Source organism: Felis catus, chromosome B2 (genome assembly GCF_018350175.1).
Source record: "Felis catus isolate Fca126 chromosome B2, F.catus_Fca126_mat1.0, whole genome shotgun sequence".
Lineage (NCBI taxonomy): Eukaryota > Metazoa > Chordata > Mammalia > Carnivora > Felidae > Felis > Felis catus.
Window position 1 is genome coordinate 129,921,698 of NC_058372.1, and position 18,510 is coordinate 129,940,207.

Consider the following 18,510-nt stretch of genomic DNA (forward strand, 5'->3'; position numbering starts at 1 on the left):
CCCCAAAACTTAACTACTGATCCTTACTGTTGGGCAGAGCCTTAATGATAACATGCTTACTGTTGACAAAAGCCTTACCGATAACATGGTCTATTAGCATGTATTTTGTACGTTTAATGTATTATATACTGTATTTGTATAATAAAGTAAGCTAGGAAAAAGAAAATGTTATTAAAATTATAGGGAAGAGAAAACACATTTCAGTATTTATAGGAAAAGTCCATGTGTATGTGGACCTGTGTAGTTCAGCCGTGTTGTTCAAGGGTCAGCTGTAGTTTGTATTTTACTGTGAGAACAATAGGGAGCCATTGCAGTATTTTAACAAGGGAATGACAGTTTGCTGATTGCAGAATGCATTGGTAGAGAACAAGACTGAGCGCTAGAAGACCTATCTATGCTGGTCACAGGATGATAACTTGATTAGGATAGTAGCTATGGAAGTGGAAACTAAAGGAAAATTTGAGAATTAAATAGTTGAGTCAGTAAAATGTGGCGATTGGTGGGATGTTGGAGTAGGAGGAGGGAGGAGTAAAAAATGAGCCTCAAGTCTTTGGCTTGAGGACCTAAGGTAGGTGGTGGTACCATTAGCAGAGACAGGGTATATTGGTGGTGAGATGACTTTTGGGGGAAGTTGGCAAGGCCATTGAAATATTAGAGATTAGCAAACTCATATGTTTATAGTTCAGATCTAAACCAAGCATGCAGTAAGGCTGGAACTTCGAGTCTGATTCTCTGGAAGTTCACAGCCTTTCACAGTACTGTGCTGTCTTCCATCTGAGCTGGCTGGGTTAGAGCGGAGGTGATGGCTTTGCAAGACCTTCCCGAGCATGCATCTCCCTTTCTTTTGACTTTTTCCTATTTAATCCATAGCTATGTTGCTTAGATTTATTTTGAATTTATGTCCTTTTTGCAGTGATAATGATCTTTACCAAATGTAATGTTTATATACTCCAGGTGTTCAGATCTTTGAGGAAGACTTTTTAGCAATGTTTTCTGTTTGTTATTGCAGCATCTGAAAAGTTGGAATTCTATGTTGGTTATTTAGTTTTTGTATAGTTTTGTGAAAAGTAGTGAAGATTGTCTCTGTATCTTCTCACAGTGTTTGTTTGAAGTGTTCTTATTTTTGTAGTGCCTAATAGAATGTTCCTTCCCTGTGGGAACTCAACAGATATTAACTGAGTTTTCAAAATGATTTTCATGGAAAAAGAAAATATAAACTTTATTTAGGAGTTAGTGATGCCAGGGACCATTTTATTATTTTCTGAAAATAATATTAGTTTTTTATTACACAAAGTAAAAATTTTATTAATATTGTTAAAATCTTAGGGATATCATCTAAATCTCTCCTAGCACTACTACTCTAAAAAAAAAGGCACAAGGAAATTTAGGATCCTAATCCAACAAAGCTTTCCTTTTTGTACTTATTTTATGTGTTCCAAATATGACAAGCAGTGGAATGTGACTTTATCTTGCTTTTAAAGAAGCTATTTGCTTATTTATTATTTTAGAGGGTGAGCAGAGGGGGAGAGGCAGGGGGGTGAGAAAGAAAGAGACAGAGAGAGAGAGAGAGAGAGAGAGAGAGAGAGAGAGAGAGAGAATCTCAAGCAGATTCCATGCTCACTGCAGAGCCCAACTGGGGACTCGATCCTGAGATCGTGACCTGAGCCAAAATCAGGAGTTGGACGCTCAACCGAGCCACCCAGGTGCCCCAGAAGTTAGGTTTAAATAGGAATGTCGATAGCCCTGTATCTCATTGACTAACCTGGGCTTTGTAGACACTACCATTCTGTTCAAATGAAGGGGACGCTCCAGAGTAGTCATTGCCCAGAGTGTATTAGTTGGCTAGGGCTGCCATCATAAGATACCACAGACGGGGTGCCTTAAACAACAAACACATTTCTCTCAGTTCTGGAGACAGAAAGTATAAGGTCAAGGTGCCAGCCGGGTTAGCGTTTAATGAGGCCTCTCTTCCTGGCTTGCGGATGGTCAGCTTCTCACTGTGTCCTTCCATGGCCTTTCCTTTGTGTTGTTGCAAAATGAGAGAGAGAAAGAGGGAGGGAGAGAGAGAGAGAGGAGAGAAAGATCAATCTCTGGTGCTTATTTCTCTTCCTATTAGGACACCAGTCTTAACGGGATTAGAGCTCCGCTCTTATGACCTCATTTAACCTTAATTACCTCCTTAAGGGCCCTCTTTCTCCAAATATAGTCACGTTGTGGAACTAGAACTTCAGCATATGCATTTGGGGGGACACAAGCAGTCTATAACACAGCGATAATGGAGTGCAAGGAAATTTTGAAGTGTTTTGGCCTTTTGGGTTTTGTTCTAGCTAGGAACTGAGTGTTCTGGGAGTAAAACATCATATTTTTTTCCTAAGAGAATAGAGTGATTTGTCATATTTTACATTTCATGGTATTTAACATGTTAAGTGTTTAAAGTTGGGTAGGTTAGCATGGCTACAGCTAATCAACCTTGATTTTCCAAGCTGGAGTAGTCTGTCTTTTCAGTTGAAAGCTGCCTAGTGTGTGTGCATGTGTGCATACATGTTAAGAGAGAGAGGGGCAGGATTGCCCTTGGTATGGTGCATGTTTCTCTAAGAGAAATCTTTAACTGTAGTCCTTTGTGAAAACTGATCTTATGGGAGCAGTGAGCTGTGAATTGACTTGTTGTGAGGCTTTCAATTTAAATGAGATTTCAATTGCCTCTTTAGAAAAATTATTTCTAGGGGCACCTGGGTGGCTCAGTCGGTTAAGCATCCGACTTCGGCTCAGGTCATGATCTCACAGTCTGTGGGTTCGAGCCCCGCATCTGGCTCTGTGCTGACAGCTCAGAGCCTGGAGCCTGCTTCTGATTCTGTGTCTCCCGCTCTCTCTGCCCCTCCCCTGCTCATGCTCTGTCTCTCTCTGTCGCAAAAATAAATAAAAACATTAAATAAAAAAAATTAAAAAAAAAAAGAAGAAAAATTACTTCTAGACAGTCCTGGAAAGTTTGAAAACCTATTTTGTTTCTTGTCCTCTAGTTATTTTGATAGGGCTATGGAAGAATGGAGACAGTTCCACTGTGACCTTAATGACCTCACACAGTGGCTAACAGAGGCTGAAGAGTTACTGGCTGAAACCTTTGCTCCCGATGGTGGCCTGGACTTGGAGAAAGCCAGGATGCACCAGCAGGTGAGTGCTTTCCATCCGAGGATGCGGGTCTGCTCAGAAGGTGGCATATTTTTTTCAGTATGGGACATTTAAGACTGATTTGGAAAGTAAGGGCAAACATGTTAGCTTTTCAGGAGTACATAGTCAACCTGTAATTTTTGTCCCAGTTCTACTTTCCACTTTAAAAGGTCTAAGAAAAATTGGTATTTACAGTCTTTAATTAGGACTTTAAAAATTTAAATAAAAGATGCTCTTTAGTGGTTAATGTAAAACAATTTTATTTTTAAAATTTTATATTCAAAACATTTGTTAATTTTGTACGTAAGGCTTTATTAAGGACAGAAAGATATCTGCATATCTCACCTCTGTTTTCTGTGCTTAAACACTAGACATCTTATTTTTCTTTGTATCATTGATAATTTTCGTACAAGTAAATTATTCTTGAGCTGTGTCAGGGCTGCTGCTCATGTGAGTCGAATGCAGTCTTGGGAAATATAACACAATAGTTAAATCAGTTCTGTTGATAACAGGTCTTTAAAAATAATAGTCAAAACCAAGCAGAATTTCAGTTTACCATTGTTAAAATATATTCTTTTATTAAATCTTTAAAATATACTTTATGTAGAAGGCTCATGAGAAGTTAGAAAATGCTTTTTCTTTCATAAACATGTTAATGCATTTTTCTTATTTTATGGGCTATAGATAAGTGCTCACATTTGACTTTAAAATATCCTTTTTTAATTGCTTAAAAATTTACCGACTCGTGAAGCAGTGTCTCAATGAAATACACATTGACATTTACTTACGTATGGTAGGACATAAGGGTATGTGGAGGTACACACACACACACACACACACACACACACACACACACACACATTGTATTTAGAAATGCTTTCAAGCACATATTTGAAGGAAGACAAACCATCTATTTTACTCAAACATAATTCATTATTGGTGTATAGAAATGCAACAGATTTCTGAAGCTTGTGCTTTCAGTGTAAACAGCTGTTGCTTATTTTATGTTATTAGGCTATCCTCTTTCAGTATATTTTGCTTGATGGCACTCATGAGAATGGGTTAGATTTCAAAATCTATTTCATTTCCTGTGTTCATTGAGATGTAAGTAACGTGTTTTAAAATGCCTTTTTCATGAACATAAAATATTCTTCCAGGACTTTGTTTTTCTTAACACTTAAACTGATGCCATAGTACCTTTGTGGATTCACTGTGTAGTTCAGTTGTGGAGTTAATCTTGAGTTATACTCTGTTACAGGAACTCGAAGAGGGAATCAGCAGCCACCAGCCCAGTTTTGCAGCCCTAAACAGAACTGGGGATGGGATTGTACAGAAACTCTCCCCCACAGATGGAAGCTTCTTGAAAGACAAGCTGGCAGGTTTAAACCAGCGCTGGAGTGTGATCTTTGCGGAAGTGAAGGACCGGTGGCCAAGGTGATGTAGCGGTGATAACTCAAGGGCACAGGGGTAAAGATATTTTGGCAGAGCCTTTTAAGATACAGTTAGATGAGTTCAAAATTCCTCTATTATCTGATATCACGATACGAGTTGTAGTGACATTTAAGACCTCTGCTGTGATGTTCTATATATATTTTTATTTGAGAGAGAGAGAGAACATGAGTGATGGAGAGAGACAGGGGGAGAGAAAGAGAGAGAATCCTAAGCAGGCTCCATGCTCAGTGTTGAGGAACCCAATGCAGGTTTGATCCCACAATGCTGGGATTATGACCTGAGCCGAAATCAAGAGTCAGATGGTCAGCCAACTGAGCCACCCAGGCGCCCCAGTGATGTTCTATACTTTTAGAATGTTGTCTCTTACTGTATTTTTAGGCTACCCGTAAAGTCTCACATTTCTACTCAGATGTGATATGTATGAAAAATATCTTTATTCCTCTCATTTCTGACATTTTATTATGATATGGCAACTGTGTGGAAGGAACTTGAACTAAGTCAGGAATACCTTGGACTTGCAGACTGAAGATCTGGGTTCAGGGTCAGACATTTCACTCACCCACTTCCTGATGGGTCCTTGGGGTCTTCTCTGAAATCCCTCTTACTTGGTTGTTCTTAATGTCTAAGGGTGTGTTACATCCACATATGCTGGTGCTTTGTAAATAATATAGTTCCTCATTTGCATAATATAATAAATACAATGAATTACGGTCTGATTTGTGTCAGATTATGTTACAATGCCCCAGATTTTATTAGTGTGTCTTCGGATTGCAAAAATGCTTGATTACCAGTGAATATAATACTCAACATTACAAATTATTTTATATATTGCTTTAAAATTATTTGAAGTTATTTTTGAGATGCTCAAGATTTAATGGATGATTTCTACTTTGCTTAATACATTTCACCCCATTGATGATCTTCTTTTTAGGTTGATGGTAGTTTTGGATTGAAAAGCCCCCAATTTTTTTTTCTAATTTTAATTTTGTAGGTGATATATTAGTGATAAGCTATTGTTTTGTTATGGACCAATCTAATATTTTATCAAGTCCAGTTTTATAGTGTAAAATAGAACATAAAATATGGAGCTATGACTATTTGGCCTATGGCTGCTTTTTATAAAATAACATCATCTATTGTTTTGTATGTTTCGGTCAGAGGCAAATAATGGTTTTGCCTTTGGGTTGAGAGATTGCCATGTGGTAGAGACCATGTTTGGCACCTGGCACACATTGTTTCATTTTATCTTCTCAACTCTCTTCTGAGGGGACTCTTAGGGTCATTGTATAGCTTTTGAAACTGAGGCTGAGAGGGGAGAGGTTAAGTAATTTGTCTAGGTCTCACAGAAAGTTGGTGATAGCACGAACTTATGCTTTCACATACCGTGTGTGAACAAATCCCGGAAGACCACAGCTCTCTGGCCAAGTTTCCTCCTCTGTAAATAAGAGCTGTGACAACTTCTCAGAGGAGTGTTATGAGGATTAAATGAGACAGTGTTTGTGAAAAGGATATGGCAAACTGTTCATAGTAAACACTCAAAATATCTGGTTTTTACAATAGTAAGTGAAATGAAAACTTATTCTCTAAGCATGTTATTGCTGAGTTTTGGCAGTAATTGATTGGTTGGTTTGATCAATATCTTTTGAACCTCTAAGGAACTCAGAGATTAGGATGAAGAAAATATTCAAAAGGACAAATGATATGGTATGATTGAAAAGCATGTTGTTAAGGAGATACTGTGTTGTCACAGAGGCAGCAGTAATGGGGCATGGAATTATTTTTTTTCATTTTTTTATTTAAATTACGGTCAGTTAATATACTGTATAATATCAGTTTCAGGTGTAGAATCTAGTGATTCATCACTTACATGCAACACCCAGTGCTCATCACGGCAAGTGCACTCCTTAATGCCCATCACCCACTTAGCCCCCCCAAACCCTCTCCACGACCCTCAGTTTGCTCCCTATAGTTAAGACTCTGTTTTTTAGGTTGTCTTTCTCTTTTTTCTTTTTTCCCCTATGTTCATCTGTTTTATTTCTTAAATTCCACATACGAGTGAAATCATATGGTATTTGTCTTTCTCTGACTTATTCTGCTTAGCGTAGTATTCTGTAGCTCTATCCACGTCCTTGCAAATGGAAAGATTTCATTCTTTTTGATGGCTAATATTCCACTGTGTGTGTGTGTGTGTGTGTGTGTGTGTGTGTGTGTGTGTGTACATATCTATATACCACATCTTCTTTATGCATTCATCAGTTGATGGACATCTGGGCTCTTTCCACAGCTTCGCTACTGTTGATAATGCAGCTATAAACACTGGGGTGCATTGTACCCCTTTGAATCTGTGTTTTTTGTATCCTTTTGGGTAAATAACTAATAGTGCAAATGCTGGATTGTAGCGTAGTTCTATTTTTAGTTTCTTGAGGAACCTCCATACTGTTCTCCAGAGTGGCTATACCAGTTTGCATTCCCACCAAGAGTGAAAGGGGGCTCCCTTCCCCGTGCCCCGCCCCCCAACTCCTTGCCAACACCTGTTGTTTATTGTGTTGTTAAGCCATTTTGATATCTCATCATGGTTTTATTTGTATTTCCCTGGTAATGAGTGATGTTGAGCATCTTTTCATGTGTCTATTAGCTATCTGGATGTCTTCTTTGGAAAAGTGTCTATTGTATCTAATACCTGTTTCTTAACTGGGTTGTTTGTTTAGTTTGATAAATTTTCTATAGATTTTGAATACTAACCCTTTATCAGATATGCCATTAGCAAATATCTTCTCCCATTCTGTAGGCTGCCTTTTAGTTTTGTTGATTGTTTCCTTCACTGTGCAGAAGCTTTTTATCTTGATGAAGTCCCAATGTTCATTTTTGCTTTTGTTTCCATTGCCTCAGGAGACGTGTCTAGTAAGATTTTTCTGACTGGGGTCAAAGAGGTTGCTTCCTGCATTCTCCTCTTGTGTTTTGGTGGTTTCCTGTCTCACATATAGATCTTTCATCCATTTTGAATTTACTTTTGTGTATTGTGTAAGAAAGTGGTCCAGTTTCATCCTGCATCTTGGCCTCCAGTTTTCCCAACACCATTTGTTGAAGAGACTGTCTTTATTACATTGGATATTCTTTTCTGCTTTGTCGAAGATTAGTTGACTGTGTTGTTGTGGGTCCATTTCTGGGTTTTCTGTTCTGTGCCACTGATCTACATGTCTGTTTTTGTGATGGTGCCATACTGTCTTGATGACTACAGCTTTGTGATATAATTTGAAGTCTGAAATCGTGATGCCTCTAGCTTTTCTTTTCTTTTTCAGAATTGCTCTGGCTTTTCGGGGCCTTTTGTGGTTCCATACAAATTTTGGGATTGTTTGTTGTAGTTCTGCAGAAAATGCTGGTGGTATTTTGACAGGAATTGCATTAAATATGTAGATTGCTTTGGGTGGTATAGATATTTTAACAATGTTTGCTCTTCTAATCCATGAGAATGGAATGTGTTTCCACTTCTTTGTGTTCTCTTCAGTTTCTTTCATAAGTGTTTTATAGTTTTCCAAGTACAGATCTTCTATCTCTTTGGTTAGGTTTACTCCTAGGTATCTTGTTTGTGGTGCAACCATAAATGGTGTTGAATCCTTGATTTCCCTTTCTGCTGCTTCACTATTGGTGTATAGGAATGCAACAGATTTCTGTATGTTGATTTTATATCCTGTGACTTTACTGAATTCGTGTGTCAGTTCTAGCAATTTTTTGGTGGAGTCTTTTGGGTTTTCTATATAGAGTATCATATTGTCTGCAAATAGTGAAAGTTTGACTTCCCCCTTGCTGATTTGGATGCCTTGTATTTCCTTTTGTTGTATGATTGCGGAGGCTAAGACTTCCGGTACTATGTTAATAGTAATGGTGAGAGTGGACATCCTTGTCTTGTCCCTGAGGATAGGGGAAAGGCTCTCAGTTTTTCCCCATTGAGGATGATATTAGCTGTGGGTTTTTTGTATATGGCTTTATGATTTTGAGATATGTTTCCTTTATCCCTATCTTGTTGAGGCTTTTTATCAAGAATGGATGTTGTACTTGGTCAAATGCTTTTTCTGTATCTGTTGACAGGATCACATAGTTCTTATCCTTTCTTTTATTAATGTGATGTATCATGTTGATTGATTTGTGAATATTGGAGCACGCTTGCAGCCCAGGAATAAATCCCACTTGATCATGGTGGATGATTCTTTTAGTGTACTGTTGGATTTGATTTGCTAGTATTTTGTTGAGAATTTTTGTGTCTAAGTTCATCAGTTCTCTTTTGGCCTGTAGTTCTCTTTTTCAGTGGGGTCTTTTTGGGACATGGAATTTAGGTATCAGAGGAGAAGTATCTTGAACTGAGGTTTGAAGCATTTGTAATAACTCCCCATAAATGTATCCGAGGGAGAGGCTTCTAGGGAAAAGAAGTTGAACAGGCAAAGGGGGAAGGCATGAAATAGCATGACCAGGTGAGAGATTTGCAAAGTTACAGGACAAGGAGGATTCAGGGGACTGGGGGTGGGATTGGAAGCTGAGGTCCCATAGGGTTTTGTGTGCCGTGCTAATGAGTTTTCATGGAGAGTCCTTCTAGCTTGCAAATCATCTAGCTCCCAGGCCTTCTTAAGGCAAAAGATGTATTTGCTGGCATGGTATTAACAATGCTAGCAGAAATTCTGCTAAAGATTTGCAAATGGATCTCTGTGGAATGTGGTAATTATTCCTCCTGGAACTAACAAGGTGAAGCTAATACATATTTTACTCATTTTGGGGAAGAGATAAGAATAATGAATCTCTTCTGTAACATCTTATATTTTAACTAAAGCAATATTTATTTTCATAAATTCATGTTTGACTTCATTCCAGGTTGTAACTTATCTTAAATTGGGGCCACCTTGCAATTTTAGGAGCTTGTGTGTGTACTGGTATCAGAATCATTGAGGAATAGCACACAGTTTAATTTGTTTTTGTATTGAGTGCTTGTAGTTACATATTTGTACAGTTTGTCAACTTATGCTGTTATTCCTTAATGAGCAATTGTTATCTGTTTAAACATAAGTCTATAACTTGTTTTTACTCTTAGTGATAACATTTAAAGGGTAGATTATATTTAGCTAGTTTGAGGATGAAAATTTTGTGACTCAAATATGTTATTGAAATTGCTTGATGTTAGTTTCCTTCATAGAAAATATATCCTTCATAGATATATTTTCAAAATACTGAGTTAGTCATGATTATGAAACATTGGAAATATAAATTCCAACTCTCTCTCTCTCTTTTTTTTTTTTAGTTTTAGCTAGCCAGCATATAGTGCAACATTGGTTTCAGGAGTAGAATTCAGTGATTCATCACTTATATACAACACCCAGTGCTCATCTTGACAAGTGCCCTCTTTAATCCCCATCACCCATCTAGACCATCTCCTACCCACCTCCCTCTGTTAACCCTCAGTTTGTTCTCCATTGTTAAGTCTCTTGCAGTTTGTTTTTTTCTGCTCCTCTCCCCGCCCCCCCCCATATTTTCATCTATCTTTTTTCTTAAATTCTATGAGTGAAATCATATCATATTTGTCTTTTTCTAATTGACTTATTTTGCTTAGTGTAATACATTCTAGCTCCATCTGTGTTGTTGCACATGGCAAGATTTCATTCTTTTTGATGGCTGAATAATATTTCAGTGTGTCTGTGTATGTATGTGTATGTATATACATGAATGTGTTTCCATGTACATGTACATGCATGTATACACACATACACACACACGACATCATCTTTATCTGTTCATCAGTTGGTGGACATCTGGGCTCTTTCCACAGCTTTGCTATTGTTGATAATGCTGCTATAAACATCAGGGTGCATGTACCCTTTGAATTTGTATTTTTGTATCCTTTGGGTAAATACCTAATATACAAATGCTGAATTGTATTGGTAGATCTGTTTTTAGTTTTTTGAGGAACCTCCATACTGTTCTTCAGAGTGCACCAGTTTGCATTTCCACCAACAGTGCAGGAGGGCTCCCCTTTTTCCACATCTTTGCCAACACCTGTTTATTGTATTGTTAATTTTAGACATTCTTCCAGGGGTGGTGTGGTATCTCATTGTGGTTTTGATTTGTATTTCCCTGATGATGAGTGATGTTGAGCATCTTTTTATGTGTCTGTTAGCCATCTGGATGTTTTCTTTGGAAAAGTGTCTATTCATGTCTTCTGCCCATTTCTTAACTGGATTATTTGCTTTTTGGGTGTTTAGTTTGATAAGTTTTTTGTAGATTTTTAATACTAACCCTTTATCAGATATGTTGTTAGCAAATATCTTCTCCCACTCTGTAGGCTGCCTTTTAATTTTGTTCATTGTTTCCTTCTCTGTGCAGAAGCTTTTTATCTTGATGAAGTCCCAATGTTCATTTTTGCTTTTGTTTCCCTTGCCTCTGGTGACTTGTCTGATAAGTTTCTCTGGCCGAGATCAAAGAGATTGCTGCCTATTTTCTCCTGTAGGATTTTGTAGTTTCCTATCTTACATTTAGACCTTTCATCCATTTTGAATTTATTTTTGCATATCATATAAGAAGGTGGTCCAGTTTCATTCTTCTGCATCTCGCCCTCCAGTTTTCCCAACACCATTTGTTGAAGAGACTGTCTTCATTCTTTTCTACTTTGTTGAAGATTAGCTGACCGTATAGTTGTGGGTCCATTTCTGGGTTTTCTGTTCTGTGCCACTGATCTACATGTCTGTTTTTGTGCTGGTGCCATACTGTCTTGATGAGTACAGCTTTGTGATGTAACTTGAAGTCTGGAATCGTGATGCCTGTAGTTTTGCTTTTCTTTTTCAGGATTGCTTTGGCTATTCAGGGTCTTTTGTGGTTCCGTACAAATTTTGGGATTGTTTGTTGTAGTTCTGCAGAAAATGCTGGTGGTATTTTGATAGGAATTGCATTAAATGTGTAGATTGCTTTGGGTGGTATAGACATTTTAACACTGTTTTTTTCTTCCAATCCATGAGCATGGAATGTGTTTCCATTTCTTTGTGTCCTCTTTGGTTTCTTTCGTGTTTTATAGTTTCCAAGTACAGATCTTCTACCTCTTTGGTTAGGTTTACTCCTAGATATCTTACTGTTTTTGGTGCAACTGTAAATGGAATCAATTCCTTGATTTCTTTTTCTATTGCTTTGTTATTGGTGTATAGGGATGCAACAGATTTCTGCATGTTGATTTTGTATCCTGTGACTTTGCTGAATACATCATGTATGAATTCTAGCAATTTTTTGATGGAGTTGTTTGGGCTTCCTATATAGAATATCATGTTGTCTGCAAATAGTGAAAGCTTGACTTCCCCCTTGCTGATTTGGATGCTGTGGTCTAATCGCTGAGGCTGAGACTTCCAGTACTATGTTAAGTAGTAATGTGAGAGAGGACATCGTTGTCTTGTCCCTGAGGGCAGGGGAAAGGCTCTCAGTTTTTCGCCATTGAGGATGATATTAGCTATGGGTCTTTCAAATATGGCCTTTATGATATTGAGGTGTGTTCCCTGTATCTGGACTTTGTTGAGGCTTTCTATCAAGAATGGATGTTGTACTTTGTCAAATGCTTTTTCTGCATCTATTGACCGGATCTATGGTTCTTACCATTTCTTTTATTAGTGTGATATATCAAGTTCATTGATTGGGAATATTGGCCTACCCTTGCAGCCCAGGAATAAATCACACTTGATCCTGGTGAATAATAATCTTTTAATGTTGTTGAATTCGTTTTGCTAGTGTTTGGTTGAGAATTTTTCCATCCATCTTCATCAGGGGTATCGGCCTGTAATTCTCCTCATTAGCGGGGTCTTTGTCTGGTTTTGGAATCATGGTAAAGCTGGCTTCATAGAATGAGCTTGGAAGTTTTCTTTTCATTTTTTAATCTTTTGGAACAGTTTGGGAATAGGTATTAACTCTTCTTTAAATGTCTGGCAGAATTTCTCTGGGAAGCCATCTGGCCTGGGACTCTTGTTTGTTGGGAGGTTTTTGATTACTGATTCAATTTCTTGCTGGCTGTGGGTCTGTTGAAATTTTTTATTTCTTCCTATTTCAGTTTTGGTTGTTTGTGGGTTTCTAGGAATCTGTCTTTTTCTTCCAGATTGCCCAGATTGTTGGCATATAATCTTTCATAGTATTCTTTGATAATTGTTTGTATTTCTGTGGTGTTGGTTGTGATCTTTCCTCTTTCATTTGTAATTTTATCTCTTTGGGTCCTTTCTCTTTTCTTTTTGAGAAGTCTGGCAAGGAGTTGATCAATTTTTGTTAATTCTTTCACAGAACCAGTTCTTAGTTTTGTTGATCTGTTCTCCTGTCTTGTTTTTGTTGTTGTTGTTTCTATATCATTTAGTTTTGCTCTAATCTTTATTATTTCTCCTCTTCTGCTGGCTTTAGGCTTTCTTTGCTGTTCCTTTTCTAGCTCCATTATGTGTAAGGTTAGGTCATGTATTTGCAACCTTTCTTGCTTCTTGAGATAGGCCTGAATTGCAATATATTTCCCTCTTAGGACTGCCTTTCCTGCATCCTAAAGGTTTTGGACTGTCATGTTTTCATTTTCATTTCTTCCATGTATTGTTTTATTCTTTAATATTCTGGTTAACCCATTCATTCTTTTGTGGGATGTTCTTTAACCTCCATGCCTTTGAGGACTTCCAAATTTTTCTTGCGGTTGAATTCAAGTTTCATAGCATTGTGATCTGAAAATATGCATGGTATGATCTCAGTCTTTTTGTACCTGTTGAGAGCTGATTTGTGACCCAGTATGTGATCTGTTCTGGAGAATGTTCCATGTGTACTCGAAAAGAATGTGTATTCTGCTGCTTTCTAAGTCTTTTCTTTTAAAAAAGGTTTATAATAGTAGTTGAGTGTTTATAAAGCTGTTATTTAAGTTAATTACTCTTTGATAAAGAGGGTAAATTACATGTCTTGGTATTGTCAGTCTTTAACAATTAATACTATTGTTTGATTTATTTATTTTAATTTCGAAGCAGTGTTCTTTCCTGATGGATACTTAAAAATGAAAACTTGTGATTATGTAGTGATTATCATTAGATTTTAAACATTAAAAGACTCTTTCAAATATTACCGACTCTGTTAAATATGCAAGTACTTATTTAGCATTGGATTATATTTATATAGTGTATCATGTTAGTTTTTTTGTGATTAAAAAGAAAAAGTCATAGCCATAAAAATGTAAATTTTTATTAGGGATAACAAAATGCAATTCATTTAAAAAATTGCATTTAACTTTTAAACATGCAGCTAATAGCCACAACTATAAAAATAATGATACCACCACCAAGCTGTAAATAGCTTCCAAACCCTCTCTGAAAAATACATAATCTTGTCATCATGAGTTCTAGTCATATTCTCATCTTCTGACAGATGGTTTATATACTTATAAATGTTATTCTTATAACATTTAAAAGATCTAATTAAGGCAGTTCCTTTTTTATATTCATATGACTATTTGTTTCCTTATATCCTTTAAAACTTTTGCTTTGTTTTTTCTAGCTCTCTTTTTATAACTTGGTGCTATATTCAAATATAATACTTATTTTAACAAGCTAACCAAATTTCCATTTTTTCTTGTCTTTCCTAATACTCGTAAAAACTTTCCATTCTCAGTGTCTTGCCTTCTTATTCTTTCTTTCCTATGAATAGAGTAATAGTTGCCACCTAATGTGAATACTATGTCATATAATGATGACTTTTTATCTCCATGGACTACTCAAAGAGAATTATGTGTTTTTTCTTATTTTCTGAGGTAAAGACACTTTTCTTTCTTTTTTTAAACTTCCATTATGTTGTACAGTGGTCTCTAGCTTTAAAAAAATCTTTTGTATTAAATTTCTGTAGAATTTTTCATGATGAAAGAAGATAATGTTTAGTTTCAATGTTTTTGAGTTTAATGAAGGGAAAATGTTTATTATCATACTATCAAAGAATCTTTGGTATTGGACAATGTACATATCACTATTGACACTCATTTAAAGATATATATTAATTTTTAGGAACATTTTTGTGTGTGGTATATTTAGTCAGGATATCCAAAGCAAATATATACTGTTCTAATTGGATAATTTTTGTCAATGTTTTTCAATAATGTATTCTTTTAGGCTAAAAGGAGTGAGTAAGCAGGTGATGGAATATAGAAAAAGACTAGATGATATTATCTGTTGGTTATCAAAGACTGAGAGTGCTGTGCAAAAGAGATCAACTACTGAGCTGGAAGAAAACCTGCAAGAATTAACAGTAAGTGGTTTATTTGTCTCTATATTTGCCAATGCTTTTTGGTGCATGAACATTTATGCTAAAAATAAGAGGTTGCATGACTGAAGAAGAAAAGGGGAAGAAACTTTGTTCTTTGTGGTAAATGTGGTGAACTTTAGAGGAATTTTTTTTAAGAGCAGCTATAATTTTGTTCTTGCAGAGGTAAGGTTTCACTCAGAGAAAAGTGACAGATCATGTGGTCTCAGTATTAGACCAAAGATTTTTAGGGTATTTTAAACAGACTTCAACATTTTGGAATACAATAATACTGTAAAGTATAGTTCTTTGCTGTTAGATTTAGAAGATAGTTACTGATAACTATCTTTAAAACTGAGTTTTTTAAGAAAATTCTGAATGACTTAGGAGCAACTCATCACAGCTTACTATATAGGCTTCTCATCATGATTGTATTAATCAAATGTCCTTTGTTGATCCACAACTAACAAGAATTTTTTATAGTTATATATGTATGCAATGTGTAAAAATATGTAAAGATGAATATATATAAATGTATCCAAATATCCATACCTTTTTTATATCTATACATTTTATATATTTTGTGTTAAGAATTAAAATACTGTTGCAGAACAATAAGATTAATGTGCTCATATTTTTATTAAAAAAAAAATTGTTAGGGGTGCCTGGGTGGCTCAGTCGGGTGAACGTCCGACTTAGGCTCAGGTCATGATCTCGTGGTTCATGAGTTCAAGCCCCGCGTCAGCTCTGTGCTGACAGCTTGGAGCCTGGAGCTGCTTCAGATTCTGTGTCTCCCTCTCTCTCAGCCCTTCTCCCGCTTGCCCTCCATCTCTCTTAAAAATAAGTAAACATTAAAAAGAAGATTAAAAAGAAATTGTGCATGTTGAAACACACATGTGCCTGCATCTAAGTATGCCTAAAAGGATGCCCCCTAATTGGATGAAACATTTTGCTTAAGGAGTATGATTGAGGCATTTTGGGAAAGGAACTTTTAATATAATGAAAAATATGTGGCCAACAATTACTAAGTTTTCTTCTTGTTAGACAAATATCTAACAAAATTGTTCCTGTTTTACCTAAAAATTTCAATAGTTTTCTTGGAACATTTCACTCTGTAAACAATTTGGGGGCTGTCACAAAGAGTGCGATGGTATATTAGGTTAGGTAGAGATAAGGTAGAGATGAATGCATAAGGTGTTCCTGTGGTTGGTTTCTTTCTTTCTTTCTTTCTTTCTTTCTTTCTTTCTTTCTTTCTTTCTTTCTTTCTTTCTTTCTTTTTTGCGTTTGATTAGAAAAGACATTATCTTCATTATCTAAGAACAGAATGTGAAACTACCAATGTAAATATGATATAATATGACCCTGTTAAGAGATCGGGTAAAGAGGGCCAAAGCACAAGGGCATACAAATGCACCCTGAAAATGTGTGTTCATTCCCATATCAGTTACAGTCTGTTAATATAAGTTCAGAGGCTCCTGGTGGTTCAGTTGGTTAAGTGTCCAACTCTTAGTTTTGGCTCAGGTTGTGATCTCCCAGTTTGTGAGTTCAAGCCCTGCATCAGACTCTGCGCTGCCAGTGTAGAGCCTGCTTAGGATTCTCTCTCTCTCTCTCTCTCTCTCTCTCTCTCTCTCTCTCTCTCTCTCCTTCTCTCTGCTCCTCCCCCACCCTCTCAAAATAAACTTAAAAAACCAAACAGTTTGTTAATATAAGTTCAGGCTTTTATAAGTTTATTTTCTAAGAAAATAAAAGAAATTAGAAATCCACATTTCTTTTTTTTTTTAATGTTTATTTATTTCTGAGACAGAGAGAGGCAGAGCATGAGCGGGGGAGGGGCAGAGAGAGAGGGAGACACAGAATCCGAAGCAGGCTCCAGGCTCTGAGCTGTCAGACAGAGCCCGAAGCGGAGCCTGAACTCATGAACCGTGAGATCATGACCTGAGCCGAAGCCGGACGTTCAACTGACTGAACCACCCAGGCGCCCCGAGAAATCCACATTTCTAAGAATATAACCGAAAGAGACTTCTGATACAGTAGTTGAACTTTCCTCGGTATGACAACTTTCTTATGACAACTCTCTTCTGACTCCTTTAGGACTTAACCCGGGAGATGGACGTCCAAGCTGAAAAACTCAAATGGCTGAATAGAACTGAGTTGGAAGTGCTTTCAGATAAAAGTCTGAGCTTACATGAAAGACAAAAAATTTCAGAAAGCTTAAGAACTGTAAATTCAATGTGGAATAAGGTGTGCATTAAGAATTACTCTGATCCCTTTCTCATGTTTATTGATTTTGTTGTCAAGGAAGTGGGATTATATAACTGTTTTGCTTTTAAAAAGCATACCCAAACATGGGCACGTTTTACTAATGCTTACCAATGTTTGTAATTACTGTTTTTTTTTTCATCTGTCATGGACAGAAACATATATTCTCAGAGAATACTTTTTATTTTACATGGGATATTTTGGTCTAGGGATTTTGGGGTATATACTACATCAAATAATGAATGTTTATTAGAATTAGAAAATAAAATACCATATAAAGTTGTAAATTGTAGACCTTAAAATAACATCCTGATGTTGCACATGACTTCTCACCTATGTAGGTTTATTTTTAATGATTTTATTCAATCCATTAATTATTATTAATGATTCTTTTATTCATATATTTACTGGGCTCCAGGCAGAGTATGTGCTAGCCTAGTATATACTAGAAATGACTAAGCTAAGGTCTTTCCCCTCATGTCATTACTTTTTTTGCAGTTAAAACAAAGGCAGATAAAGTCATAGATTCTATTTATTTTACCCTGGTACATACCATATCAGAGTGTGAGGTCTGTCTGAGACACTGAATGGATGTGTCTCTGCCCCTGGTTTGGATAGATCCCGTATCAGTCAGTTTTACCCTTCTGGATCCCCTTAAAATGATAGCCATCATTCTATATCTAATGATGCAGGTGCTTTATTGACCTAAATTCTCTAGTTGAGAATTATACCTTGATGAGTCACTGTTACTGATAACTCACACATGTATATCTCTGGCCTTGGCCTCTCTCTATGCTCTAGGCTTCCATGTACAATGATCTGTTCAGTATGTTCACTTGGTTGTCCAATGGGTATCTCATACTAACATACAAAATTGAGCTCCTGATCTCCACCTCCTCCCTGTGCTTTACTGTACTTCTCCCACCTCATTTACTGGTAATTACTCATTGTTTGGTCAGAATCTTTGGAGTCAGTCTTATGAGTTACATCTTAATTTTAAAAGCTCCAAAACTTGGAGTCACCATTATCAGCTTCTCCTTCAAAATACGTATCTATTTGATAGATGGTTTCCTGGACGGCCAGATGGCTAGATACATGATAAAACAAATGTAGCAAAATTATAACAATTGTAGGTGTTGGGTAGCATGCTGGGTATTCCCTGTACTTTTTTTTCAACTTGTTTTTTAGGTTTGAAGAATGTCATAAATGTGAATGCTTTTCCCTAACCCCATTGCTACGAACTAGTTCTAAGCCACCATCATCTCTTGTCTTGCTTACTACAACGGACTCCTCACTGGAGTCCCTGCTTCCTCCTCTGCCCTTTGCCAATCTCTTCTCAACAAAACAGGGAAGTATTTGTTTAAACATAATTCCAATCAA

At 36.7% G+C, this 18,510-nt stretch overlaps 1 protein-coding gene across 5 annotated transcripts in view; it reads left to right on the forward strand.

Annotated features, from left to right (window-relative positions):
* Positions 1–18,510, forward strand: part of UTRN (utrophin) — a 491,097-nt gene that overhangs the window by 203,135 nt on the left and 269,452 nt on the right. For all 5 annotated transcript variants that reach the window (XM_045058165.1, XM_045058163.1, XM_045058164.1 and 2 more), the window contains exons 41-44: positions 3,018–3,168; positions 4,424–4,599; positions 14,742–14,877; positions 16,963–17,112. In XM_045058165.1, the coding sequence (XP_044914100.1) occupies positions 3,018–3,168; positions 4,424–4,599; positions 14,742–14,877; positions 16,963–17,112 (613 nt within the window). The remainder of the gene's footprint in view (positions 1–3,017; positions 3,169–4,423; positions 4,600–14,741; positions 14,878–16,962; positions 17,113–18,510) is intronic.